This window comes from Panthera onca, chromosome E2 (assembly GCF_046562875.1).
Source record: "Panthera onca isolate mPanOnc1 chromosome E2, mPanOnc1 haplotype 2, whole genome shotgun sequence".
In the NCBI taxonomy this organism is placed as follows: Eukaryota; Metazoa; Chordata; class Mammalia; order Carnivora; family Felidae; genus Panthera; species Panthera onca.
Window position 1 is genome coordinate 51,043,116 of NC_138353.1, and position 27,341 is coordinate 51,070,456.

General features: G+C 45.5%; 1 protein-coding gene across 2 annotated transcripts in view; it reads right to left on the reverse strand.

Annotated features, from left to right (window-relative positions):
* Window positions 1-7,774: 7,774 nt before the first annotated feature.
* ADAMTS18 (ADAM metallopeptidase with thrombospondin type 1 motif 18) overlaps window positions 7,775-27,341 on the reverse strand; it is a 140,491-nt gene continuing 120,924 nt past the window's right edge. For both annotated transcript variants that reach the window (XM_060650090.3, XM_060650089.3), the window contains 6 exons: window positions 25,709-25,835; window positions 22,186-22,390; window positions 19,368-19,553; window positions 17,203-17,415; window positions 15,278-15,425; window positions 7,775-9,731 (listed from right to left, as the gene is read on the reverse strand). In XM_060650090.3, coding sequence (XP_060506073.2) covers window positions 9,616-9,731; window positions 15,278-15,425; window positions 17,203-17,415; window positions 19,368-19,553; window positions 22,186-22,390; window positions 25,709-25,835 — 995 coding nt within the window. In that variant the 3' untranslated portion in view covers window positions 7,775-9,615. The remainder of the gene's footprint in view (window positions 9,732-15,277; window positions 15,426-17,202; window positions 17,416-19,367; window positions 19,554-22,185; window positions 22,391-25,708; window positions 25,836-27,341) is intronic.

The window sequence follows — 27,341 nt, forward strand, 5'->3', positions numbered from 1 at the left end:
CTGTATGCTTATTACAGGTATTTGGTTTGTGGTTACCATAAGGTTGGTGCAGAACTTCCTATGTATATAACAGTCTCTATTAAGTTGATGGTCGCTGAAGTTCAAATGCATTCTAAAAGTACTACATTTTTGGGTACTCCCCTAGGTTTTGTTTTTGTTGTCATATTTGACATCTTATTATTTTGGGTATCTTTTGACTAATTACTGTAGGTCTAGATGATTTTACTACTCTTGTCCTTTTAACCTTCATACCAGCTATAAAGGTGATTGATCCACTACTATATGCTTGCTTTTACCCATGAGATTTTTGGTTTTTTTCATAATTGTTGCTAGTGATGGCTGTTTCTTTTCAGTTTCAAGAAGGGCCTTTAACATTTCTTGTCAGGCCAGTTTGGTGATGATGAACTCCTTGAGGATTTGCTTGCCTGGGAAATTCCTTATCTCTTCTTTGATTCTGAGTGATAATCTTGCTGGTAGAGTATTCTTGGTTGTAAGTTTCTTTACTTTTGAATATATTGTGGTCCTCCCTCCTGGCTTGTAAATTTCCTGCTGAACAGTCAGCTGATAGCCTTATGGGGGTTTCCTTGCATGTATCTAGTGTTTGTCTTGTGCTGCTTTTAAGATTCTCTATCTTCAACTGTTGACACTTGGGTCATAATATGTCTTGTGAGTCTCTTTGTGTCATTTTACTTGGGACACTCTGTGGTTCCTGGACTTGGGTGTCTGTTTCCTTTGCCAGGTTAAGGATGTTTTCAGACATTACTTTTTCAAATAAGTTTTCTGTCCCTTACTTTCTGCTCCTTCTGGAACCCCTCTAATATGAACATTAGCTTGCCTGATGTTGTCCCAGAGCTCCTTAAACTATACTCCTTAATTGTTTTTTCTCTCCTGATTGGGTGTTATCTACTATCTTACTCTCAAGATCGCTGATCCATTCTTCAGCATCATCCAATTTGCTGTTATTCCCTCTATGTATTTTTCATGTCAGTTATAATATTCTTCAGCTCTTAATGGCTTTTTTCTTTTTACATTTTGTATCTCTTTTGAAGTTCTCACTGTTTTCACCCATTCTCCTCCCAAGTTCAGTGAGCATCTTGATGGCCTTTACTTGCAACTCTTTATTTGGTAGATTGCCTATCTCCCTTTCATGCAGTTCTTTTTCTGAGGTTCTCTCTTGTTCTTTCATTTGGAACATAGTCCTCTGTCTCCTCACTTTGCCTGCCTCTCTGTGTTTTTTTCTATGTACTTAGTAGATGAGATACGTCTCCCGATCTTGAAGAAGGTATCCCATGGTTCCCAGTAGCACAATTCCCCCCTTGTCACTTGAGCCAGCTGTGCCCCCTGTGTGTGTTCATGTACCTCCCTGTTATGGTTGGCTCATGATTGGTGCAGACTCACTGCTATGTGGGATTGTCCCCCAGGGTGGATGTCTGTGAGGCTTGGACTTGACTGCTCTGAGCATGCTGGTAAGCAAGCCTGGTCAACTGGGGTGGGGGAACATCAGTGCTGGCTGAGGCTACCCACTTGGTGGGAGCCACCCAAGGTAGGCCAGTTGGGTAGGGCACAGGGTGCTAGCACAATAGATGGAAAGAGACAGAAATGGGCCCAGCTGGGTAGAAGGGGAATGAACAAAAAATGGTACCCACCAGCACTTCTGTCCCTGGTGAACATTCCAACGGATCCTTCTGGTACGTGCCCTAAAATTAGTGATGTTTCTTCATGCATAACCCAGGTGCTTTTCAAACTGCTGCCCTCTGCCCTAGGACTGGGTGAGATTGTAGAGATGCCCTTTAAGGGTGGTGTCCCTTCCGGCTCTCCCTGACATTAGCCCTGCTGGTTCTCAAAGTAGATGTGATGGGGGCTCATCTTCCCTGTGCGGGTTCGCGGGGCTTGGGAGACCGACGTGGGGCTCAGACCCCTCAGTTCCTCACGGAAGGCCTCTGCGGTTGTGATAGCCCTCCTATTTGTGGGTTGCTGTGCCAAGGGGTGTGTGTCCTGATTAGACCAGGTCTCTGCCCTCCCTGCCTATCTTTCTATGATCCTACTCCGCGATCTTCACACCACCTTGCTTATTTTTTAATTTAAAGTGCTTTATGGAGATAGAATTCACATGCCATAAAATATACCCATTTGAAGTGTCCAGTCCGGGGGCACCTGGGTGGATCGGTTGGCCAAGCATCTTACTCTTGATTTCAGCTCAGGTCGTGATCTCATGACTCTTGGGATCAAGCCCCATGTTGGGCTCTGTGCTGAGAGTGTGGAGCCTGCTTGGGATTCTCTATCTCCTCTCTCTCTGCCCCTCTCCACACCCCGCCCCCTTTAAGAAATAAATAAACATAAAAAATTTAAAAAAATAAAGTGTCCAATCCGGTGGTTTTTAGTATATTTACAGAGTTTGTGACCTTCCACATCATTCTTTTTAAAATTTTTTTTTCTTTGAGACAGAGACAGAGCATCAACAGGGGAGGGGCAGAGAGAGAGGGAGACACAGAATCCAAAGCAGGCTCCAGGCCCTGAGCTGTCAGCACAGAGCCTGACGTTGGGCTTAAACTCACAGACAGTGAGATCATGACCTGAGCTGAAGTGGGACGCTTAACCAACTGAGCCACCCAGGCGCCCCCAACATCATTCTTAATTCATAGTTCAAGGCAAAGTAATGGCTCAGACTATTGGAGAGGGAAGGGGTCAGATATTTGTAACAACTCTTACTTTTAGGAGGTCACCTTTGTCCTACATAGAGGAAATAATGACAATATTTGTTACGCTTCTTTTGGTTCTGAAGTACGTATTTCTTTTGGGGGAGGGGAATGTAAGTTTATAGCACATGAAGTCAGCAATGTTTCTTATTAGGTTTCTATTTGAAACTTACTACTCATTGAAATTGTCCTTAAATTCAATAAAAGCATTTTCCTGTCAAAAAAAAAAAAATCAGTATTTTACAACACAGTGAAAAGTGTACTTGCATGAAAATTACTATAACTGACTTTACACCTAGACTTACCATTAACTCACTGTGTAATTTTAGGAAAGGCCCTCAAATATTTAGTTCTTCATGTCTACATCTGTGAGAGAGAGAGAGAGAGAGAAATACTGAAATCTTTTTCCAGTTCTTAATTTCTTGTTTTTCAATGTTTATTTTGAGGGAGCAAGAATGAGAGTGAGCAAGCAGGGGAGGGGGCAGAGAGAAAGGGGGAGATAGAATCCCCAGCAGGCTCCACACTGTCCATGCAGAGCCCGATGCGACGCTCGATCTCATGAACTGTGAGATCATGACCTGAGCCAAAACCAAGAGTCAGACACTCAAGTGACTGAGCCTCCCAGGGGCCCTCCTTAATTCCTATACAATAATTTGCAAGTGGGCCACTCTCTACTTAATGCTCTAATTAGGGGACTTTATTATTTTTGAAGGGGGAAAAAAAGTCTGCAGTCTGCATGATCCTGATTTACGCGTGTGATAGGATCATGTCCTTTGTGGCACGAACACAGCCTAAAAACACACATTATCAAATAGTGACTGGGGTTGAGGGTAAAAGCGAGGAGTTAAGAAAAAAAAAAACAATCTTAGGACTGTATGACCTTGGGCCGTTGCCTAATTGTATGGATGAGCATCCCATGTTTTCAAACACCAGTCCGTCCCCAGGGGTCAGGAACGAATCTATTTCGTGTGTTCGGATCTCATGGCAGAGTTGGTGCTCAATAAATGCTTCCTGAAAGAGGGAATATATTTTGGATAGCAAAAATGTGCAAAAGAAAATGTTAGTGTAGGCAAACCAGACTCCACCAGGGTGAGGGTCACGGTGTCAGAGAGGCCTTTGGCAGGAAAAGAGATACTCCCCTCTAAGAAAACGTGAAGCGTTTGCCCCCTCTGCAGACCTATCTGCGAGTAATAAAAACCCTAGACAATGTGGGCATCCTAACAAAGGAAGAAGCTTGCTGGGTACAGTGACAATTATGCCTTTATTGGTTTAGGACTCTGCAGACATATAAAGAGACATTTCATTTTAAGAACCTGGAGCCAGTATGAAAAAAAGAAAGCAATAAGCCTGCACCTTAACGAGTCACTAAGAAAAATCAGAGGCCCATGTGCAACAGCACAGTTTGAGGGACCGTGGAATTACCTTGTTTATGCTTCAGTGTGGCTGAAGGCATTGCTGTAGCATCCCTTCCTGACATTTCCAAGGGCTTTGTCTTTTTCTCCTGTTGGACCCAAGCCGAAGTCACCCTTTCCATTCGCTCGAGTCAGCCACAGCATCTCTGGCAAGTTGTAAGCAAGTGACGGCCGGCCTTGATTCATCAAAGTGATGAATCCACCTCTTGGCACTCAGTGACCCGGCAGGAAATGGGACGGAAGTCTTCATTCTGCCTTGACTCTGGATCTCACGAGCACTGTTTTTCACGCACTGAGGGTTTCTCCGTGCACGTGCACACGAGGCCCTGGGAGTCATTTGCCACAAGGCACTCTCGAATGGGGATTTCGTTGGCTTCTCTGTCGTCTGCCCTTTCTTGGTTAAAAAACACAGTAACTAGTTCTCGGATGTGAGTGCTTGCCCGAGAGAAATGGACGATTCCCCTCAACACCGCGGTTCCGGCCGCTCTGGGCTACCAAACCCTGCTCTGGGCTACCCTCATTGGTTGGGAATAAGAAACCTAGACAGGGGGTCCTGAGTGGCTCAGTCAGCTGAGCGTCCGACTTCGGCTCAGGTCACCATCTCAGGGCTCCTGAGTTGAGCCCCGCGTCGGGCTCTGTGCTGACAGCCCAGGGCCTAGAGCCTGCTTTGGATTCTGTAGCTCTCTCTCTCTCTCAAATAAACATTAAAAAATAATAATACTAAAAAGAAATTGAGACAAAGATGACCAGGGAACTGGTCCTTGCCTGTGAGTCCCCTTCTTGACCCACAATTTCCAGGCCCAAGAGTTTCCCAGGTGAAATACACAGAAGGTGAGAGCAGGCAAAACCCCCTTTCTTATTGGCCGAGATCAGTTCAGGCCATCGCAGAGCTGCGCCAGAGGGCATTGTGGTGAGGGAACTCTTGTGCCCAAGGAAGACAGACCCAAGGAACTTTCTTTATTTGCCCTCGACCACTGGTTCCAAAACTAGCTTTTCCTTGGAGAAACCCGACTGCCTTGTAAAATAAAAATTCCCAGGCCCTGCTCCTCCAATTAATTACATTTCTGGAATGGGGTCTGGGAATGTATCAAATATCCTTAAGTGATTGTAATGTGGTTAATTATTTAGAAACTATTGTCCTCAGACTTCATCTATATCCAACCTGGCTTTTAAAAGGGATGGGGCTGGGGAGAGAAAATGCGCTTTCCAAGAAAGGGGAGACACTCAGCCTCGTGGTATATGGAACAGAGGACTGTGCTAAAATACAGTGGGGCCGGCTTGGCCTTCTGACAAGACGGGGCTGCTCGGTCCTTCCTGTGCTCCAGCCACATAAAAGAAGAGAGAGGAGGGAGTCAGTCAGAGGGAGAGACATGTCTGGGCCTCGTCTCCGGCAGGAACAGCCTCTGGCCCTGGTTCACCTTCAAAGACCGTTTCTCAAGGGCTCGGTTAACTTTTATTTATCACCGTGAAAGTAGCACTCTGTGCTGCACACTCAGTTTAGAAAGTCTGTTCGCCACAGGATGGAGGGCCACGGAGTGCCAAGTGTTCATCCTGAGTGGTCCGGCACGTGCTATCGGCATCATGGCGCCACCCTAGGTCATGTCGGGTGATGTCCTAACCTGAATGGGATAGAGGCAGCCGCAACGGGGAGGCCAAGGCAATGCAGGGAAGGAGGAAAGAGGGGTGGAAAGCAACAGGAGGACTGGGGAGACGTGGCCTAGAGGGTTTCCTTTTCCTAGACACTAGTGCCTCTTTTTCAGCCCAGTTAGGATGCGAGGAACCATCTTTGAACCTCCAAGTCCGTTAAAACAACCAGCAGTTATGTAAACACTTCTTGTTATTAAATGACCTGATTATGAACTCAACTATGTCCCGCACCAAAGACAGTTTAGGAAAACAATTTAGCTTGCAGGTACGGCTTCGTAACGTTCGCACGGGATGGTGGTTATGTGCAGAGGGGAGGCAGTTTGCCATTCCTTGGCCTAAATAACTGAACACACTCAGAAAGATGCATTCTGGATATTGCATCTGGCAACGGCTTCTCTACACACACAAATCTGAACAAAAGTCACTTACATCATGATTCTCCATGTCTATCAGGAAAAGGGACGATTAAATAGGTACAGTTTTCCTTTGCTATGCACAAATGTCAATGAGGATTAAAGATAAAAATCCTCTTAGTGACAGAAAATTCCAGCTTTATCTTTAGCTTGGTGATGCTAACCTGAATGTTGCTGAGGAACTCTGAACAGTTCCCCTATTCTCGCTGAGGATTTTTTTTTTCCAGATAGGAAATTTTTTTCCAGATATAAACCAATTACAGTGACTATCTTTAACTGAAATGAGCAATTTAAATGTTTATGGAGCTTACTCTTCTGGCTACCTTGGATGAAATATGTGATCTCTGAATCCCAGAGTCCTTGTCTGCAAAGGGAAAAAAATAGTTATCTTCCTAGAGTGTTGTGAGGATGAAAAGAGATAACATACCTATATAAACTCCCTGGAGCCCTCTAAAAACTAAATATACGGTTGCTTTCATTAATCTTTTATTACCAAAAGGTACAAGAATACCTTATTTTTGAGAGAGAGCCAGAGAGCCAGAGATCGATCAGGGGAAGGGCAGAGAGAGAGAGGGAGACACAGAATCGGAAGCAGGCTCCCGGCTCTGAGCTGCCAGCACAGAGCCCGAAGGGGGGCTTGAACTCACAAACTATGAGATCATGATCTGAGCCGAGGTGGAATGCTTCATCAACCGAGCCGCCCACGTGCCCCTCTTTTTTGCTGTTTTCACACGCCATCTATTCTTTTTCATTCTTAACCATTGGCAGATAGCAATAATCCATGTTAAAATCCTCTTAAAGATCTGCATGCCTAAGTGATTCACATACAAATATATATGTGTATATGTGTAGATACAGAAAATCACATATGTAGGGAAAATATTATATATTCAGGTCAACTGGATGGACTGTGCACAGATTGTTTTTGTTCTCCGCTGGTCTGATGATTTCAAACATGGGAAATCTGAAATAATTGCGTTTTAATTTTTTTTTTCCTTCCTTCCCCTTTTTTTTTTTTTCAAAAAGAAAGGCTTCACCAGAATGCTATTCAAATGCAAAAAACAAAGGAGAGAGAAAACCAACTATACTTATGGTAGGTTTACCTAGCTAACTTGGATGGTTTCCACAAACATTGAAACAGCATTAGAGCAGGAAAAAAATAACTGAGTATCTCCATAAAATGGTAAATCTTGGGGCGCCTGGGTGGCTCAGTCGGTTAAGCGACCGACTTCGGCTCAGGTCATGATCTCCTGCTCTGTGAGTTCCAGTCCCGCGTCGGGCTCTGTGCTGACAGCTCAGAGCCTGGAGCTTGCTTCAGATCCTGTGTCTCCCTCTCTCTCTGGCCCTCCCCCGTTCATGCTCTCTCTCTCAAAAATAAATAAACGTTAAAAAAAAATTTTTTTAAAAATATGGTAAATCTTCCTCTCTTTCCCTCTGGCATTTGGTGGCTTCTAATTTTCTCATACACAAGCAAGAAGAACCAATTAATGAGTGTCTTACCTTTCATTGCAAAGCCACTCTCTGAAATTCCTAATCAACACTTACACAGTTAAATCATCTTGGAAGTAACTTGACTTCAAATTTATTCAAGAACTTAACAAATCTCAAAGATAAAGAAACAGAACACTTTATTATAAAACTTATAAAATAATTAAATATTACACATATATTTTGACTTTTCTCTATAACCCATGGTTTTATTCATCATTTTTCCTCAGAATTAATATCACTTAGAGAAGCAAGTGAGAACACATAAGAATAGGCTATTAATAAATTAATTTTTCCATAAAATAATAAAATGATCATTATATAAAGAAATGAATAATTTGCAATTTTTCAGAGGGCAAGGGGGTGGGGATGTGGAACTATATTTTTTTGATGATAAAATGGCTGCTACTCTAGGCCAAGCCAAGTGGTTTGAGAGACTATTCAATCGTTATTTCTCTGAGATTCAAGAAGGCATGATTTTAATTAGAATGGGAACGAAGGATGTTCTAAATTTAACAAACCACTGTCTAGTTGGTGGTGCTGAGCTGGCAAACCCTGTTTGAATTGAGACTTGAGAAAGCAGTAAAATTGGGTTCCATTCATCAAAGAAACTGAGGAATAGCGTGGAATTATGTAAATATGCCCTTTTTAACCACATCTCAAAAAATGACAGAAGGACTCCATCTTGTAAGTCACTTTGGTTTTGGCAAAATAGTGTGGTATTTTCCAACTGAGAACAATTTTAAGCTCATTAATGCCTATCAACAGCTGGCTTCCGATGACTGAAAATATCATCTGTAAGATTATAAAATATTCTTATTTATTGAAGGGTCTTGGCTTATGATTTATTAATATTAACATAGCAAGAAGACAGATGGGTTTTCTATTGCCACTCTTTTCTTGTTGTTAACTAAATCTTAGGGAAATTTTAAACATGACAGTTGGTAGGAGAAAAACCACAAGTGGTCTTTAATTTTCCAAGCAGCCCTGATGATATGTAGGGAACATTATAAATGATGGTCTAACACTGTGATTTTGCTACTTAGCTCCTCCTCGCTTTTTACCAGAAATGAACACCTCACCAATTCTGATTCCCAAAGAGCAGACTTGAGGTTCCGTGTCCTTGTTCAGCTAGCACCAAGAGTTACGAGGTTCATATAATGTGTAGGACGTCAACGTTGGCCTTTGATGTAAGTTTTGTGAGGTTTTTTTTTCCAGATTGTAATGTCAATTCAATGGAGATCTTTAATAGTCCAAGTTGCCCTGTTTTCAGAATATTCCTCAGAACACTTTTCAAGTTGTAAATTTTAGTCTTGGAGACTCTCTATAAGCAGGATATACTTTGAACAAAATAATAAAAACAACACACGCACACTGAATAAACATAACGTGAAGCTTGTTGGTCCAGCAGCAAGCACAGTTATGAGCACCATTTGGCTTCCTGTGTAACCGAGTTCGGGCTGGCCACAGCGTCTATCCAACTGTGAGCCCCGAATAACGGTTAAGCAAGGTGTTCCATCCGTATTTGATTGCTCCAAGGCTCAGTCTTGGATCTAAGTCTTCAAGAACCGTTTCGAAACAGATGTCCTTGCCATGGAACACTCTAAAGTTCAAGGGCGGGGGCGGGGGGTGTCTCTCCCAGAGGTGACCAGATTCTTCGTCAAAATTAAAAGGTGATGTATCTCAATGTGACTCATCACCTCTTTCCTGTAACAGTGCAAATCAAAAATGTTCTTTTGTCATTTCTCTTGGAAGTCAGATGGGTCCTCGCTTCCCATCTTCAAGTGCTTCGGAGTACCGTGTGCTTTGGGGACTTGGAGAAGGGGCCTGTCTGTTCTTGAGAGCCAGCTCCCCGGGGGCTGCTGTAGCCATGCAGGAGTGGTCTGCAGGGTTCAGCTTTCGAGCTCCGGAGGTGAGAGGTGAGACCCTGGCCCTGCGGAGTTAGGGAGGGCGTCAAGGTCAGCTCTTCCTCGTGCAGGATTTGCAGCACTGATGACCGTGAAATTTGTGGTTGCAGATGCCATGTTGAGGAACGAGGTGACACCAGCTGAAGAAATCTACACAGGATGGATCTTCTGCAATCAAGAAAAAAAAAAAAATTTAACACCATTGAAGAGAGCTTAGCCTTTTTTCTAAGGTGAGGGCCCGAATGCCTTGTCTCTGAATGGTTCTGCTCCGTTATATACTAGGATTTGGCTGGGAGGGTGGGAGAAGCAGGATTAAGACATCAAAAGGGGCTGTGACCATTAGCTAAATGTTAGGGGGGGGGGGGGGGGGGGATGGGTGTTTAAAAAAACGCCATGCCCTTTCCAGCCAGAGATTCATGGGTGATCCTTCCCAGTAGCCTGGGAGCTACACGTTGCATCCCTAGAACAGTGTGTTAGGGGTTGGGCTGCGATTTGGTCTAATACACCCGGAGTCAGCACACCTGGATTTGAGGCCCAGCTGCAACACTCTGTTGATTTAAACAAATCCCACAGTCAAGTTGCAGTTAAGTGAACTGAAGTCAACACCAGTCTTTTCTGACGTCTTTTGTTAACCCGTGTGATTATGGGCTGGACGGAGCACATTGGGCATCGGGGATTCCCAACCAGAAGGGCCGTGTCCATTTTAGGGTCAGGGCCTCGCTGTTGTACTGGATTCTGAAGGAGTTTTGACTTGAAAAAAGTATTTATGGTCTACCCTATACACAAAGAAGCCTTTTCCTTCATGGTTCCAAGTGTTTTCCCCTTCCTCCATGCCAGGCTTGAGAGACAGCTGGCCCCAAGCCCCACACTGCCCATAGGTACCCACCCACGTCCCTTCCACATTCCTCCTTCAACGGCTCTGCTCTGGGCCCTGGGACATGGCTCACAATGCTCTCCGTCCTCCTGTTTCTTTTTCCCATTGCTCCCGATTTGTATCCTGTCTTCCTGTGATTCAGCACTGCCTACACCTCCTTCCCCATGCCTTCATTCCTCTGCCTAAAATGCACCCACTGGACCCCCATCCCTTAGTCGCCCCGCTGATCCTTTGAAAATGTATGTCGGTTCATGCCGTGTCTCAGCCCTAAACTCTTCCTTTGGCCCCTCTGTCCACCCGGAATGAAAGGTTTAGTCCTTACGATGGCCGACAACTGGTCTCTCCACTAACAGTTGACCTCATCTTCCTCCTCTCTTCCCTCCCTGACACGGACCACCTGGCTCATGGCCCATCATGCCAGGAAAAATGTGGTTTCTCCCAGGATCCCAAGTCTCTGCTCAAAGGTCACTGACACTAGGGCCTTCCCAGAGTCCCTCTTACAAGCAGCAAGCTCTGTGGCCTCCCAGAGAGCCCTCCCTACTCCTTACCTTGCTTTATTTTTCTACAATGATCTATGAGCACTCATCATATCCTGTGCCTCTTTATTGTCTGGCTCCTCTCTAGAATGTAAAATCCTTGAGAGCAGAGATTTTGCCTACTGTTTTCATTACTTTATTCCCAAGGCTTAGTGCCTGTCACAGAGTAGCTGGTCAAGAAGTATTGAACAAATTCGTTTTTACAGCTGAAACAACCAGTTCAAAGTCTCAACTTGGGTATAAAGGAGAAGTAGCAGTGATTTTTTTTTTCCTTTTCAATAACTCCTGGATATATCTTGAAGGTAGAGTCTAGAGAATTTTCTGGCAGGCTGGTAAAGGTACGAGAGAAGAAAGAAGAATCAAGAATGGTGATAAGCTTTTTGCCCTGAGCGTCTAGAAGAATGGTCATATGTACTGACATGGGGCCACCAGGGGAGGGGTGCTGCTGGTAGGAGAAGGGTGTGGCATCTATTACCTGAGGGATCCAAGTCAGACATGAGATGAAGACCCATCCAAACTCTGTTTGCCTATATATACACATATAGATGTAGCTACATCCATTATTTTAAACATATACTTGTACAGTACCTTATACCCCAATCAATTAGCATGGAGCCCATTCAATCAGAATGCACATCTGAGTCAGCTTCTGTTTCAGTTGCAGAGACACCGCATCAGGACCAAAACAGGCCACTAAAACCACGGTCCTAACTGCACGGTTTATGGACCCCTCTTGGGAGAAGAATGGGATTTCAGCAGGCTTCTGCAGCTCGTGCTATAAGCTCAAGGTATGTCCGGAAGCAGAAGTGGGGTGTATCACTGTGCCGTCGATATGAGCCCTGTGTTTCATTACGGTTGGGATATTGATCACTAATCGCTGGTTATCGGAGCTGTTAATCAGGTATTTTATTTATGCTGAGGATGACCTTGGCGCCCTCTTTCTTTGCCTCACATCCTTCATGCCAACAACTGACAAATATAAGCTCAATCTTCAGAATCTCCTGGCACCCCACCACTCCCACGAGTGCCACTGCTCCAGTGGGAACTTCTCCCGAACAAGAGTAGACAAGTCCTCCTTCGGCCCTGGGCCCTGTGCTCTTTCTTCTCTGGGTAACTGTGGGCGATCCTCCCACAAGTCAGATCCCACTGCTCTTGGGCTTGAAGTTCAGTATTGGCTTCCACCTCAGTTGGAGTTAAATCTCAAGTCCTTCCAATGACTGACAAGGCTTCCAGGACAAGCTTCAGCTAATCACCTAACTCCTGTCTGCTTTCTACATCCTACTCCAGGTGTCTTGCTGTCCCTGATCAGATTCACACACTGCTGCCTCAGGGCCTTTGCATGCGCTCTCCCCTCTGACAGGAACACGATCCTTCTAGATACACACCTAGCTCACCCGCCTTTAGGTCCCTGTTCAAATATCGCATCATCCAGGTGGCCTTGCGTGACAAGCCCATCTAAACGGGTTTTCCCTCCTCCTCCTCCCCCCCAGTCATTCTTGTGCTCCACACTCTGCTTAAGTTTTATTTTCTATTTTACCATCTGACATTGTATACTTACTGGTTTGTTGTCTGTTTCCAGATAGGAGAGTGGAAGCTTTGCCCATTTTGTTCGTCATTCTATCTACAATCAGACACCAAAACAGTTCCTGGTTCACAGTAAATGTGAAAAACTCTCCATAATATCTTAAGGTAGCAGCATTTCTCCATTTTATAAATAGCTCAGAAAGTTTAAAACCTTGCCCATGGGGGTGCATGGCCCATCATGGGAGTCTCAGAGGAGGTTCAAAGTATTACCATTTCTTTCCTTGGTCACCATGGATTTACTTACTGCCCACTAATTTTTTTTTTCCTTTTTAAAAATTTTAATTTTAGTCAGTTAACATACAGTACAATATTGGTTTTAGGAGTAGAAGTCAGTGATTCATCACTTAGCTACAAGGCCCAGTGCCCTCCTTAAAGCCCATCCCCTCCCACCTCCCTCCATCAACCCATAGTCTGTTCCCTATCGTGAAACATCTCTCGTGGTTTGTTTCCCTCTCTTCTCTTCCCACCCTCTTCGCATATGTTCATCTGTTTTGTTTCTTAAATTCCACCCATGGTCACCCCGCCAGTGATTTAAGAAGGAAGATGAACCAGGCAGTAGTTTGGGCATGGCACTCTCCCTGGGGGAGGCGGGAGGTGGCCTCCAACTTTGTAAAACCATAGGCCACAACCGTGGCCAAGAAGAAACACCTAGACTTGTGTCTTTCATACCTGCCTTCTTACTTGACTCCTCTTGCCTAGAGAGACCTGATTTAGTCAAGAGGCAAGGAGAGAGGTCCTTCTAATAAACCTTTCTCATACCGTCATCTATCACGGCCCCCATCCCTGCGACCCATGAAGAACCGACCTCCATCCTAACACTGGTTAACACTCCACTTAGATTTCTTGTTGCAGCTTCCTCCTCCTCTGAGACACTGACTCCTTGTAGCTTAAGAACAGGATGTTGCCTTGTTCTTTTGTCCCTAGAAGAATGCTAGGGATATAGAGCAGGTGCTTAGTGACCCAGCTTTGAGTGAAGTAGAGAACCTCACCGTACTTGATGCACAATCTTTCTTTTAACACACGTTGAACACCAATGGTGGGCCGGGCACGGTGCCGGATGAGTAAGATAATGACACCAGGGGCCTCCCCACTAATCTTGGACCTAACATATGTCTTGGCTCTCCTCCCCTTGAACTCCTGCCCAGGAGAGAACTGCTGAGCAATGTGCATGATCGACCATTGTCCTTTATTCTGTCTCTGAGTACGTAAGGGGTCTGCACTTCTGATTCTTTCCACGTGTGGGTTTGTCTGGGGCCATCTGACTAACGGGGGAGAAAGGAGCAATCACCGATGGGGAAGAAAGGAGGAGACAGTCTGCAAGAACAGGACTACTTGCTCCAAAGGTGTGTTTCTTTCCCCCGTTAACCTGTCTGCTTGGAAAGCCTGCGGGTTTGTAGAATTCCAGCACTGCCCTGGAGGTGACAGGGCTCTGAGCAGCTACTATCTTGCTAGTTTTCTCTCTGGTTGCAAGCCTCAGATAAGGAGAGCGTGCAGAGGAGGGAAAATTGATGCCCAGAGCCTGGAGCGAAGGGTCTTAGAGATAAAATGCGAAGGGACAGGGACAGGGGAGAATCTGAGTGACAGTTCTGAATCTGATTCACCACAAATTGGGAAGCATGGAGTAAGAAGTGAAGCAGTCTTGGGAAAGCTGCGATCGGATGAAAAGCAGACTCAGCAGGCCCGTGGTGGAAAATAATTCTTTAGCACAAAGAAATCTGATTAGGGGGGAGGAACTATTCCCTGGTGTTAGAGTTCTTCAAAATGAGTTGGGCTACTGAAAAAGAAGCACAGTTCACCCAGATCGTTCAATTTCCCGTTTTTCCACCAGCACACCTGCACTTCATTTAAACGGACGGCAACAAAGGAAACATCTAAGGTGGGTCCCGGGAGGAAGAATGTTCACAGAACGTCACCCGTGTCCCCAGTTCCTGTTCACCCTTGCATTCCCACTGGTTGGTACAGTCTCTGGTGCGTGGTGGTTACTTTTTCGTTTGCTTGTTCAACTAAAACAGTTTTTAAATTTTTTTTTTTTAACGTTTTATTTTTGAGACAGGGAGAGACAGAGCATGAACAGGGGAGGGTCAGAGAGAGGGAGACACAGAATCGGAAACAGGCTCCAGGCTCCGAGCTGTCAGCACAGAGCCCGACGTGGGGCTCGAACGCACGGACTGCGAGATCATGACCTGAGCCGAAGTCGGCCGCTCAACCGACTGAGCCACCCAGGCGCCCCTAAAACAGTTTTTAAAAACGGACTTGTGGGCACCTGGGTGGCTCCGTGGGTTAAGCGTCCTACTTCAGCTCAGGTCATGACCACACGGTTTGTGAGTTTGAGCCGCGCATCTGGCTCTGCACTGACAGCTCGGAGCCTGCCTTGGATTCTTTCTCCCCTCCCTGACTTGTGCGCACACTCTCTCGAAAATAACTTCAAAAGAAAATGGACTTGCAAGATGACTGTTTCCCCCTTTCAAAGTAAGAATAGCTAAAAAGCCTTAGCACAGAATTAGATTTTCCCTGCGAATGTATGCAAATAAGCATTTGGGGCAGGAACTGCCCCAGATTTGTGCCTCGTATGCCTCTGAGCAGCACTGTTCACAGATTGTGATGTGAATGGCGCCCCCCCCAGAGTTGTTCTAGGAATAAGCGGCACAAGCACATACGATGGAGTTTTGGAAAACTCTCTGACGATTTGGTAAAAGTGACTGGAGTACAGGGCTCGTTACCTCTCTTTGCAGGAGCTGGACAGAAGTTTGTGTTACAGGCTCGTAGCACGGGAGGTTTGTGACGGAGCAGACAACTGGAGGAAGGCCGGCCCTGCTGGACACAGTGGACCGAGCGGGTCTGGACGCCCCCTCCACAGGTCACCGTGCACTGCACAAGAAGGAAAGAGGAAGGAGTCAGCAACACTTGACTGGAGGGTGTCCTTTCTGAGGTCAGTGATGTCAAATAGAAGGGATCTCCATGCTTCATGCCATGTCCAGGGGGCCTGCTGGCAAAATGGGAGTTGGCCAGAGACCGGTATGTGTGCTCAAGTTCACCGTTGTTGTAACACACAGGAGCTAGGTGATCTGATTGGAATGCTGCCTATCTCGCCCCAGAGAATGTGTCTTCAGTTAAGTGACTCATAAAGAAGAGAGCTTCCAGAAATACGGAAGCTGCCATAAGAATGCAGAAACCTAGGCAACTCATCACGGTATTTAAATAATTCCAGATAATCTCTGCAGATGCAGTATTGGGGGAGAGATAGTTCAGAATTAGGACAGCAAGGAAATACTACTTCATCCAAGGAAGCTTTGGAACCATGCCCTCGGTGGCCAGCCAAATTCTGAGTTGGCACAGTGGGTGGGTGCTTCCCAGAAGTCAGTGATTTCGCTGTTCAATTAAAAAAAAAAATAGATGGCTAACAAGGACTATCAACTTTTTTTAGTTTTTCCAGACACATATGGAAAGATATTTTAGAACATAATATCAGGGAAAAACAAGACAGCCCTTTTACCCTGATTATTTTTTGTTTTGCTTTTAAAAATTCACTACATTCTTTTTCTTATTTTGTAGATAGGTGAAGTCTTCATTCTGGACAAGCATCATTATATGAACTGGTATTTGGAAGGAAAAAAACATGGGAGTGGAAAGACTGAGTTTTGGATTTTAGCACCAAATTCAAATATAGCTACATGATTATCACATCATCTAAACCAGAAGTTGGTAAACTTTTTCTGTAGAGGTCAAGATAGTCAATATGTTCACCTTTGTGGGCCATGTGGTCTTTGGTGCAACTATTCTGCCTTTGTAGCATGAAAGCAGCCATGGGCAATATGTAAACAAAAACAAGCATGACTGTGTGGGACAAGCATGGTGTGGGATTCCCACACCAATCCCAGCCAATGGGAACCAAACCACTGTAACCAAAGTTTCATCTAAGTCTTCTGAGATAAAGGCGCCTCTAACATCTAATGGGTTTAAGAGCTGGGTGTCCTTGCCTGAATTGCCTAACTCTGAGCTTTCCCTGCCTCTTCTACAACATAGGGACAGAAATCCTCATGAACAAGGCTGTTTGACAAATGGTAGCCATTATCACATTATTAGAAACATGACCTAAAAACCAAAGACGTCAAGATGTTGAGCACTGTTTCTAAAATACAGAAGATTTGGGACACCTGGGTGGCTCATTAGGTTATGCGTCCAACTCTTGATTTTGGCCCAGGTCACGATCTCATGGTTCATGAGTTTGATCCCTGCATCAGGCTCTGCGCTGACAGCACAGAGCCTTCTTGGGATTCCCTCCCTCTCTCTCTTTCAAAATAAAATACAGAAGACTTTAGTGGGGCAGCAGCAATAGTGAACATTTAGCACCATGGGACAAGCCCAGTATAAATATTTTATATTAGGTACTCACGAAAAACATTAGCTCTGCAAGATATTGTCATCTTGATTTTCTAGATGTGAAAGCCAGAGCTCACAGATTATGGAAGCAGCCCAGGACCACACAGGTGGTGGAACTGGCCAAAGATCACAAACCATTTTGCCTCCAGAACTTGAGTTTCTGTTCTTTCCCTTTGGACAGATCCCTAACAGCAACTATCGGTGGGCTCTCTCCTTTCTGGGAATCTCACTTAAATATACATCTCCTTAACCTGGGTGCGTTTACCTGCTGCCACGGTGATGAATACCATCCAGCTGCCACACTGAACTCAGGACGGGCTGGACAAGCCCCCCGCTGGCAGGCTTCTTCCAGGTCGAGAATTGGTTTCTTAATATGGCGGCACCTTCGCTCCGGGAAAGTGATCAGCTTTCCCTGGAAGGCCTTCTCACTGCATTTCATCTCCCTCTTCCTCACGCCCAAACCACAGGTCATCGAACACTAGAAGCCAGGAAAAAAAGGCATTAAGTATGTGGAGCTCCACGGTCAAGTCTGCCGAGCAGACAAGCCACCCATGTGACACTGTGGGATGGGATTATGGCAGGTCAACCACACGCACTCAAGGATCCTAAAGATAAAGCCACCCCATCCCTCATACTAGAGAATGCGGGCTAACTGTCCCAAAGTCTCAGAGCTCATCAGCACCACGGGACCCATATGGATGTCAGATTGACTCCTAGAGAAAGACCACATGGGCAGAGGATGGGCACAGGGGCTCTGTGTAGTGTTCATGTGGATGTCCACATGTGGGGTGTGTCATATATGGGTCCAGGTCTACCTCAGGCCTCTCTGAAGACGTGGAGTCGGTGACAAGGAGGCGGGGCACAGAGATGAGGGTTCGAGAAGGCTGAGTGGGAAGAACCACCAGGTACCAAATCACTCGTCCTGTACTTGACCCTGCCTCTCACTTGACTGCGCTCCAGCCTGAAGCGGTGTTCCAGGAAAAAGAGAAGGATGAGGGCTGATGAAGGATGAGAAGCCTTGTTTCAAGTATGTGAAATGGCATTGTGGGATAACACAGGGAGCCTTGATGAAAGGAAGTGGTAAGGATCGGTGTCCTTACAACTTTGTGTAACTATCCTAAGGAACGAAGGACACTGAACTTCACACAACAGCTCCGTGAGGGAGGGGCGACTATTTGGCCCCACTGTGTGGACACTGAAGCCAGCCTCTGCCATGTTGAGTGGCTGGCCCGGGGTCACCCCCGGAGCAAATACTGAGGGCTGCGTGCAAATGGGGGACATCTGATTTACCCCTGCATTTAGCCATTAGGCGATACTGTCTCGTAACGAAAATGGATGGGAAGACGAGTGGAGGCACTGCTAGGCGTGTGACTATATACATGGAATAAAAGGGCACCAATGGGCTGGACCCCCTGCCTCTACTGTACCCTACCATCCCCACTATTGACCTTATCTCATCCTCAGCCTCTGTCTTCCTCACCATACTGCCATCTCCCCCACAGCAGAGACCTTGGCCTGTCAGGTACGGATGGAGACTTCAGGCTTGGCATCATACCTCATGTTGCCTACGTCTGCGCCAGAGTTTCCCCAGCCAGAAACCCAGGAGACTTCTATCTTCACCCGTCTACCTCCCCTCCATCCACAGATGCCTAAAGGTGGCAATGGCCTCCGTAGGAACTCTCGAAGATTCTGCTTCTCTCCACCCCTGGAATGCTCTCATCCTGCGTCCCGATTACAGCAACCTCCCCATGAGCGCCTTGCCTGCCCCTTGGGCCGCCTGCCTTGCATCATGTTATTCTACTTCATTCAAAGTTCTAAGTGGCCCCGACACTGGGGTCCTGATGAAGCTTTCAGCTTCCACCCCACCTTCATCCTGTCATACCGGCTGTGTTATCTTCTCTCCCCTCTCCCTCCTTTGGGGCGTGCCCTCCATTGGGAACAACCTTCCCCCAACCCCACCCTTGCCCAATTCTTGCTTATCCTTCAGACTCATGCTCCCTGGAAAGTCTCTTCTGACAAGGACTCCTCCTGGCGGAAGGGCTGGGGGACCCCCAAGCTCTCCCAGTGGAATTACAGACCTCCCCACTACAGCACTCTGCATACCCTATCTGCGGTGCCATAAACACCCGGGCACAGGCCTGTTCCATGCGGTGGGTGCTTTGTCAGGATTTGCCGAAGAGTCGGAGGGAAGAATGGATAATGAGTAGGCACCTGTGCTATGTGTGTGGCACAGGAAGAAGGTTTGATCGTCTGGGTGCTGGTGGGTGAGCTGAATATATATAAAAAAAACAAACCCAGAAAATAAAGAGACACCTGGGTGGCTCAGTTGGTTGAGCGTGTGATTCTTGACTTTGGCTCAGGTCATGACCTCAGGGACATGGGACTGAGCCCCACATCGGGCTCCAAACTGAGTACTATCTCAACTCCTACCTCACTCCAGGAAGAGACAACCCACTGCAGCCGGTTGTTTTTGGGGCATCGTCCTAAGACACAGCCCTCCTGTGACTCTGGCCTCGGGGTGCTGGAGCACAGGTTCTCTGGGAGATCCTCTGCCGTTGGGGGGCTTTTGCACAGGATTTCGCGTTTCCTCACCCCTCGCCCGCAGGTCTTGGAACACTAGAGGTGAAAAAACAAAGCTTATTTGCATGCTGGTTGCAAATGATTTTCTTCCAGGTGAATGCGGAGAACCTACTAGTGAAGTATTTGCAAACCTATTTTAAAGCGTTAGAACCAAATGCCCAGTGAAGGCCCTTGCAGCCAGCAGGAGGGATCTTTGCTCCGTGCAGAGGCCTTACATGTAGGTTGGCAATCGTTGTCAACATTCTCAATGCCCAGTGGCTGCTGGTCGCCCGGGTCCGGAGACGAGGTGTTCTCTTCACAGCACACGTGGCCACTTGGAGAATGATATGTGGCCTGTTCCTTGGTAGAACCATGGTCCTGTCTGGCACAAGGCAGAATTGGTCTGGGCACCTGGCTACGGAGGATTATTGTGCTTCTGCTGAGAAGCATCATAGATACATACGTACACATCTAATAGCAACCGACTGTGACATTGACAAAAATGGGTTGGGGATGTCCAGTTCTTCGTGTTCCTACTCATCGACTGCCTCTAGGCAGGGCTCAGTGCTAACTATTGGGGAATAAACAAATAGGCACTTGGCAAATGTCTGCGAATGAATCTGCCTTTCTTGACCTTCCTAAGAACCCTGTGACATGGACAAGGTGGGGAATAGTCTCCTCGCTTTCAGATGAGTACTTAAAAAACTTCCAAGGTCACTTAGAAGGTGTTGGCTCCAGGTCGGGTCTGCTCTCAAGGGACAGGTCCCCTCCCCAGCCTTCTTTTCTGCTCAGAAGAGCCATATGAGTTGCGCCTCTCTTGCCTTGGCTCTTTGTCAATATGTAAACATCTGGGCACAATTCCAAGCCTGCTCAGAGGATCAACATGACTTCTGGCTCTTCACATTCTTCAGGGAGACGGATGGTGATGGTACTCTCATCATCTGCAAACTACAGCAGCAGGACACATCCATTCCATGCCTCCCACGTGATGGTGCATCTTCCTCTTTATTGCACGACCTTCTACCAACCCTCTGCGATCACCGCTGTGGTCCCGTTCTCCAGCAGGGCGGTCTGAGACTCATAAAGCCTTCGAGAACCTGACTAAGATAATCAAACAGCTGCCAGGGAGCAGAGAGGGGGCAGACAGACGAATGTGTCTGGTGTCAGACAGGGCTGTGCACCACTAAGCAAGTCCTCCTTCATTCATGTTCAACATTTCTTAATGGTTGGTCCTTATCCAACAGAATTCTTACGTTTTCAGTTGTTTTTTTGTTTTTGTTTTTGTTTTTTTAGAATGGGTTTCCAGAGACCTGGTCTCAAAGAGGAGGACAGGGTGCAGTAATAAATTCAGAAGGACTCCTTCCAAATTAGTCATGAAGATGTTCTCAACACATGTGCTCTTAGCAAACAACCAACCAAGCAAACAAACCTAAGGAAATAAAATACTCTCTCAAAATATTTCTATGTCAAATGTGGGGCAAATTCTGAACTAAAGCTCCTTTTGGGGATGTCCCATTTGGAACTGTTGGTTCCCCATTTCTTGTCCCCGTGCCCACCACACACATTAGGCTAAAACAGCCCTTGAATTTTCCTCTTGTAAACTGTACCTCCTTATTTGCAAAGAATGAGACCAGACATAATACCGTATCCTATTTAGACTTGCCTTCTACTATCAGTCAATACATTCCTTCATTTTAAAGCATATCTACACATGCTCAAAGATATTCTTTCCCACCGCTAGCTCCTTACTCCCTTAACAGATAGAGTTGTAACATTTTTAAAAATCCCATGTTCTATAATTTCAAAAATTCTCAGTCTGAACTCTGTGGGGGATTTGCGAGTACACTGCTATACTTTATCAGAAATCAATACTCCAGGATAATGCACCCTGAAGGAAAGCATGGTAGAAATGTGGTCCTAGACTTCTACCTGGCTTCATTGTTCAGGCAACGAAAGCGCTGCATCTTCTTGATGATTCCATAAAATTGGCTTGACATCCGTGGTTTAGCAGAGACTGGGCTGCTGTCCCCTACAGTGTGGGATGTTTATCTCTATCAAGTAGATGCCGGTAGCATCATTCTTACAAGTTGGGACAGTCAAAGATGCTTCCAGACGCTGTGCCTGAGGGGACCTTTGGCAAACTGAGACCCCACTGAGCACTTCTGACTTGTGAATGGCAGGTGGCTCTAAGCCTCGGCTGATTTCATGATTTTCTACCTTTCACTGAGAGTTTGTGACGATAGGAAATTTTATGCCCGACTCCCCTCTGTATCCCTCTAACCCCGCGGCTCTTCCCCACCAAGCAAGAGTTGAATATCCTTCCTACGCCACCTTCTTTGTATCTGCATTTTCCATGTGCTTTGGAGAAATCAGTAGCCATTTCGTCTGCCAATCCATGGACACTCCAATCCTTTCGAGCTGTGCTCTACAGCCTAGCCTGAGCGCCCCCCGTACTCTACTCTCTAGACTTCTAAGTAAGACCCTAAGATGTTGTGCATGGGTTCCTAATCTACAGGATGCAGAGAAATCACAAAAAACACAAATGAGAATGCCTCATCACGCTAACTCAGTGTGATGCCCAGGAAAGCATAAAAGCTGAGTGCCTCGTGGGGGAGCCAACACCCCTGTTTTTGCCACTTTCTTTGTCCACAGGAAACAAGACTCATGACTCCAACTCGTGCCCACTTACCTGAGACCAGGGTCCAAGGCTCCATTCTGGAGGGCAGGCATGACTGTTGCAGACTCGCACCTGAGTGGGCGTGCTCACTGGGCAGAGAGAATGTAACACTGCTTCCTCCTTCTGGAACGGCTTCTTCTGGACACACTGGATCTTCCTGCTCTGCTGGCCCCCCGCACATGACCTGCTGCACACGCTCCATTCGCCTGGCTTCCAGCTTGCAGTGAAAAACGACATGACTTCCAATGAAGCTAAGATTTTGGACCATCCCTTCCAAAGCAGTTACCGCCTAAGATTTAACCGCCTGATAAAAGTCTTCCATCAATTTTAGAACCCATAAGGGCAATTCACAATAATTCTTCTTCCACAGGTTTTGAAGCCTATGCTAGTGTGGCCCAGGGATAGGGACTCACATGAGATCACAACACGCTTTTGGGCAAAAACACATTCTTGCCGTTGGCAAGGGAAGAGACGTGTACCCTTTGGAGACCCGAGCAATTCATTCATTCAGCCAAGTCTACTGGGGTCTTCCCTTTGTGCCAAGGACTCTCCTAAGCATCAGGCTTGGAAAAATGAACGAGGCAATGTTGTTTCCACTAAGGAGCCTACAACACAGTGATGAGGTGGACATGTGACACTCGCCACAAGAGAAATTAATACAAAGTACAGCAGTTAAACTAAGGGAAGAGCGATTAACGAGAGGGGGAAGGGGTGGGACGGGAGGGGGAAGGAGGGTTGCGGGAGGGGAAGGGGAGGTGTGCACAAGCATCACACATGCGTGCAGGAGACAGGGGCACATTCAGAGGTGGCCATTTCTAAGTACGCACTTCCCCCAACTAACTTTTCTAGCTACTCTTAAACTTTACGAATGCTTGAGAGACATAACCTTGTGTTCTTTATTGAAAGATTGCCGTGGGGGCACCTGGGTGGGTCAGTTGGTTAAGCATCTGACTCTTGATCTCGGCTCAGGTCATGATCTCACAGTTGGTCAGTTCGAGCCCCGCATCGGGCTCTGTGGTGACAGCTGGGAGCTCGCTTGCGATTCTCTCTCTTTTTCGCTCTCTATGCCCCTCTCCCGTGTGCTCTCTCTCTCTCTCTCAAAATAAATAAAAATAGACTTAAAAAAAAAAAGAAAGATTGCCAGATCACTTTTATCACAGCTGAGACTTGGTGTGAATTTGAAGGGTGATGCACTGAAACTACTAACCTTTCCGATCACTGCATTCGACTAACTGATATTCTAGGATTTGAAGGCCTGGCATAAAAAAGATCCACGAGATAAGATCTTACACATTTCAGGCACAGGAGAGCTGTCTAAAAGTGATGTGGGCTTACCAGTGTTCTAAATTGCATTTCCAGAAACAAACCATCACTGAGGTCAAATAACGTTTCTGTTTTACCTTTGCCTTTCTGCCACGTTTACTAGTCCTGTAATGTTCTCCTCTGGTTTCTCCCACCAGCCTGATGCGTGAAATTAAAAACCTTCCCTTCAGTCCAGAGAATTTAGCACATGAGTTCTAGATGACACGTGTTCTAAAACACTGCATAATCCCTATTAGCTTATTTAAAGAAAGAGAATCCGAAATAAGATGATTCCTTATTTGTAGAATTATCCGCATCTTGTAGGACGTAAAGAAAACACGCCTATTAGGAAATTATTAGTTTCAGCATTCTCCTATAAAAATGGTATTTTCGTCCACCCGATTCAAGTTTTTCCCTCATGCAGCAAATATGGTGAGTCTGTAAAAGTATGCAAAGAGCACAACACAGGTGGACTTGCCTCATGACCTTCATGGTTGTGCACACTTGGGCCCTAGGCTCCCTCTCCATCTGTCCTTAGTCCCTCTGAACCCTACCTCAAAGCCCAGCTTCTAATGCTGTCCGTTTTCCCCTGGCTGCGTTTTCTATTCATAAGACCTCACAGCCCGTATCTCACTGCATCTCAATTATTGCCTTACACTCCCAGTTCTGGCGTTACATTATGGGTTCCCTGACGGGAGGAGCTACAATTTCTCCAGATCCAGCCTGGCCTCCAGTCAGTGCCTATGACATGGTTGTTATGTGGGAAAACAACAGAGTTAGACTGGATGAACTCCTCTGTCCTTGTCACTCGAACAGTCTAAGACCTCATTGCCAGTGTATCTCTGGGGAAAAACAGTCACCGAGGGTCCCATTATTCCAACAGAAAACATAAAGCTATAAATGATAAGGTGGAGAAAAAAGGAACAGAGCAGAAGATCCTGCCCATTACATCACTCTAATCCTGCAGAGCCACTGGGAGGGCTGTTCTGCTTTTAAATAGCTAGTAAACTGGTCACTGCAGAGTGGAATTTCTACACGTGGCCATCACGGAAGTTCTAGAAGTCAGGCATGAGCAAGGCTCTCTCCCTTTTCACAGATGTACATATGAATGGGGTCCTTTTTTTGCTTGGCAGAAATAACCAACAATGGGAAGTAGGCTTAAAATCAGAAAACATCAGCACGCCATTCAAGCAAACTCACACGTCCTATGCACACAAATACACGCACACCATCTAAAGAGGACACCTTACTCCACAAGGGTCAATGACACTGTCTGGTAACCATGTCTTATTAGCAAAATGGGAAAAAAAAAATCCATGGAAGCCCACCAAATTTCTTTCTACTCTTGGTGTTCAGGATACAGCTGGTTCCAGATTCTGTGAGAAAAACTAGGTTGACACATGGGCATACGGGATTGGTGAACAGCTGAAGCCCGAAACAATTATGACAAACGTGCTCTTACAAGGAAAAAATACATGTACGTGTATGAAAAGATTGTGCAATATAATTGCATTACCTCAGAGCAAACACTACTTATTAAGATGATCTGAAACATTAGTGAACACAACGCTGCTTTAGAAGAAACTCTGTCAATTCTCTATAAATACATTTGGCAGAAGATAAGTCACACAAAAGACTCCATTCGGCTGGGAAGATTACTTAAAATTAGCGTCCAAACAATAGTGTGGCTAAAATCCATCCAAAAAACAAACCCAATGAGATCCCCATAGAGTTCCATCATCAGAAGTGGATTACCACTTGGCCTCTACCCTTTCTTTTTATTTTGTGACTTGCTACTGTGTAATTTGCATTTGGGGTTTCATGGTCTGCATAGTATTATGATTGTTAAATTCTTGGATGACTATATGAAAGTTAAACACACAACCACATGTAAATTCAACCAATATAGGATTTAGTGTTATTTAAGTATCTGTTTTAGTTCAGAGGGGTCTCTATGTAAAGATTTAAAAAGAAAAATGAAAGACACCTTTAAATCCCAGGGTTAGGTTCGTACAGCCAGAGTTAAAATGCATGTCTAAGGCAAACTTGGGTCTTTCGAGTTACATATTTTCACCTCAAATGTCTTGTTTTCCTCTGTTACTTTTTTGGGCATTCTGTCTCTCCCTGAGTCACTTTTGCTCAGAAGGACCGGCAGTGGGTTTCAATTTCTCATATCAATAATAAGAAAATACAAGTACAAACATAGCCAGAAAGACATTTCCAGATGACTTACTAAGCAGGACAGGAGAAAGCATTGCATATTTTGGGTTCAGTTGCTGGCGTGGTTCTTGCATTGCAGAAGGAGGAACTGACTTGAGTGTTTTGATCTCGTAAGCAAATGGCCTTTACGCTTATGTAACCTAATAAGACATCAGAAGTTACAACGTGAAAATCACAGATAACCAGTTCGATTTCATTTCCATGTTTAGCTTCTGACTTACCAGGATTCTGATGTTGAACTCAAGGTATGGAATCCAACTACTGCATGACAACACCTCCTTTTGATAAAATCTGCAACTCATTTGAATCTCATTCTCCGCCCCCCCCCCCCCCCCCCCGCCAGATAATAGCTTTCATGTTTTAATGATTTTAATGTGTAGCTTCTTGGGTTTTAAGACTGGTGTGGATTCCCGAACCATGAAGTGATAAATACCACCTTTTGGGGTTTTTGTTTGTTTGTTTTGTTTTGTTTTGTTTTGCTTTAGTGGGACCCGTTGTCTGGCTTGCAGTATCCATCTCAGGACTTCTCATCAGAGGCACATATTTTTTGTGTGAATAATTTTATCTGTCAGCTCTCCAAATACGAAGGCTGCCTCCTCTGTGAATTCGGTTTGTTTCTATTTACATGGTACGTTTCCTTACGATGGCATCCGAGAAACGATGAAAAGTCACTCTTGGGATCATGATTAGGTTAAGGTCGGTCACCAAAACCATATTGGGATTCCCTAAACTTAATTGTTTACTTCCAGAGCATGCATTCATTTGGACTCTCCTTCTCATATGGCTCAGACACATCGCAGTCTGTAAGTTTCGTGAGGGGACTGCTAAATCCAGCCAAGGGGAGAATCCCACAGTGCACTTCTCCAGCATCCTCCCTTTGGATGGACTTGTTCTCCATGAATGGAAAATGGATTGACTGTCTCTCCCTCCCAAGGAACTGTGCTCTCCCGGGAACAGCAGGAAGTTATTGCAAAAGATCTCAAAGAGCATTCGGGATGTGAAAAACTGCTCATAATTTAAGTGAAAAAAAGCATAGGGTCAACAGGTATCTACGGCATGGGTTCTGTGCAGTAAAAAAAGTAGACAAAATGATCTTTGTGGCATGTGTCTGAGAACATTAAGTGCACGTGTTTTTATGTTTGCATAAGAGAATAAGAGAATGACACAGAGCAACATATTAACGTTGGCATTTGCAGATTAAAGGATTAGGGAAAGTTATTTTTCTTCTGCACAGCATAGAGCCTTCAAAGTGTTTATTACTAAAAATTTATTACTTCTTTGGGTATTTTTCCATTTTTTTTCTTTTTTCCTCAAGTATAACTAACGTACAGCAGCGTATTAGCTTCAGGTGCACAACATGAGGATTCGACAATCCTATACATTACCTAGTGCTCATCAGGATATGTGTACGCTTAATCCCCTTTATTTCTCTAAAAATGTATTCCCTTTTACTTATTTAATCTATTAAAAATAAGTATTTCCTCATGTTTTGTTAATTAGCAGGAGCACCTGAAGAGGCCTTACAGACATAAGAATTTCTTCATTTTCTGTATTTCGGCTCTGTGTCTGGTTCCAAGATGCCCCACTGTGCTTAGGGCAATAGGACACAGTAGGGAGACCCACTGTATCAGATGCTCTGATAACGA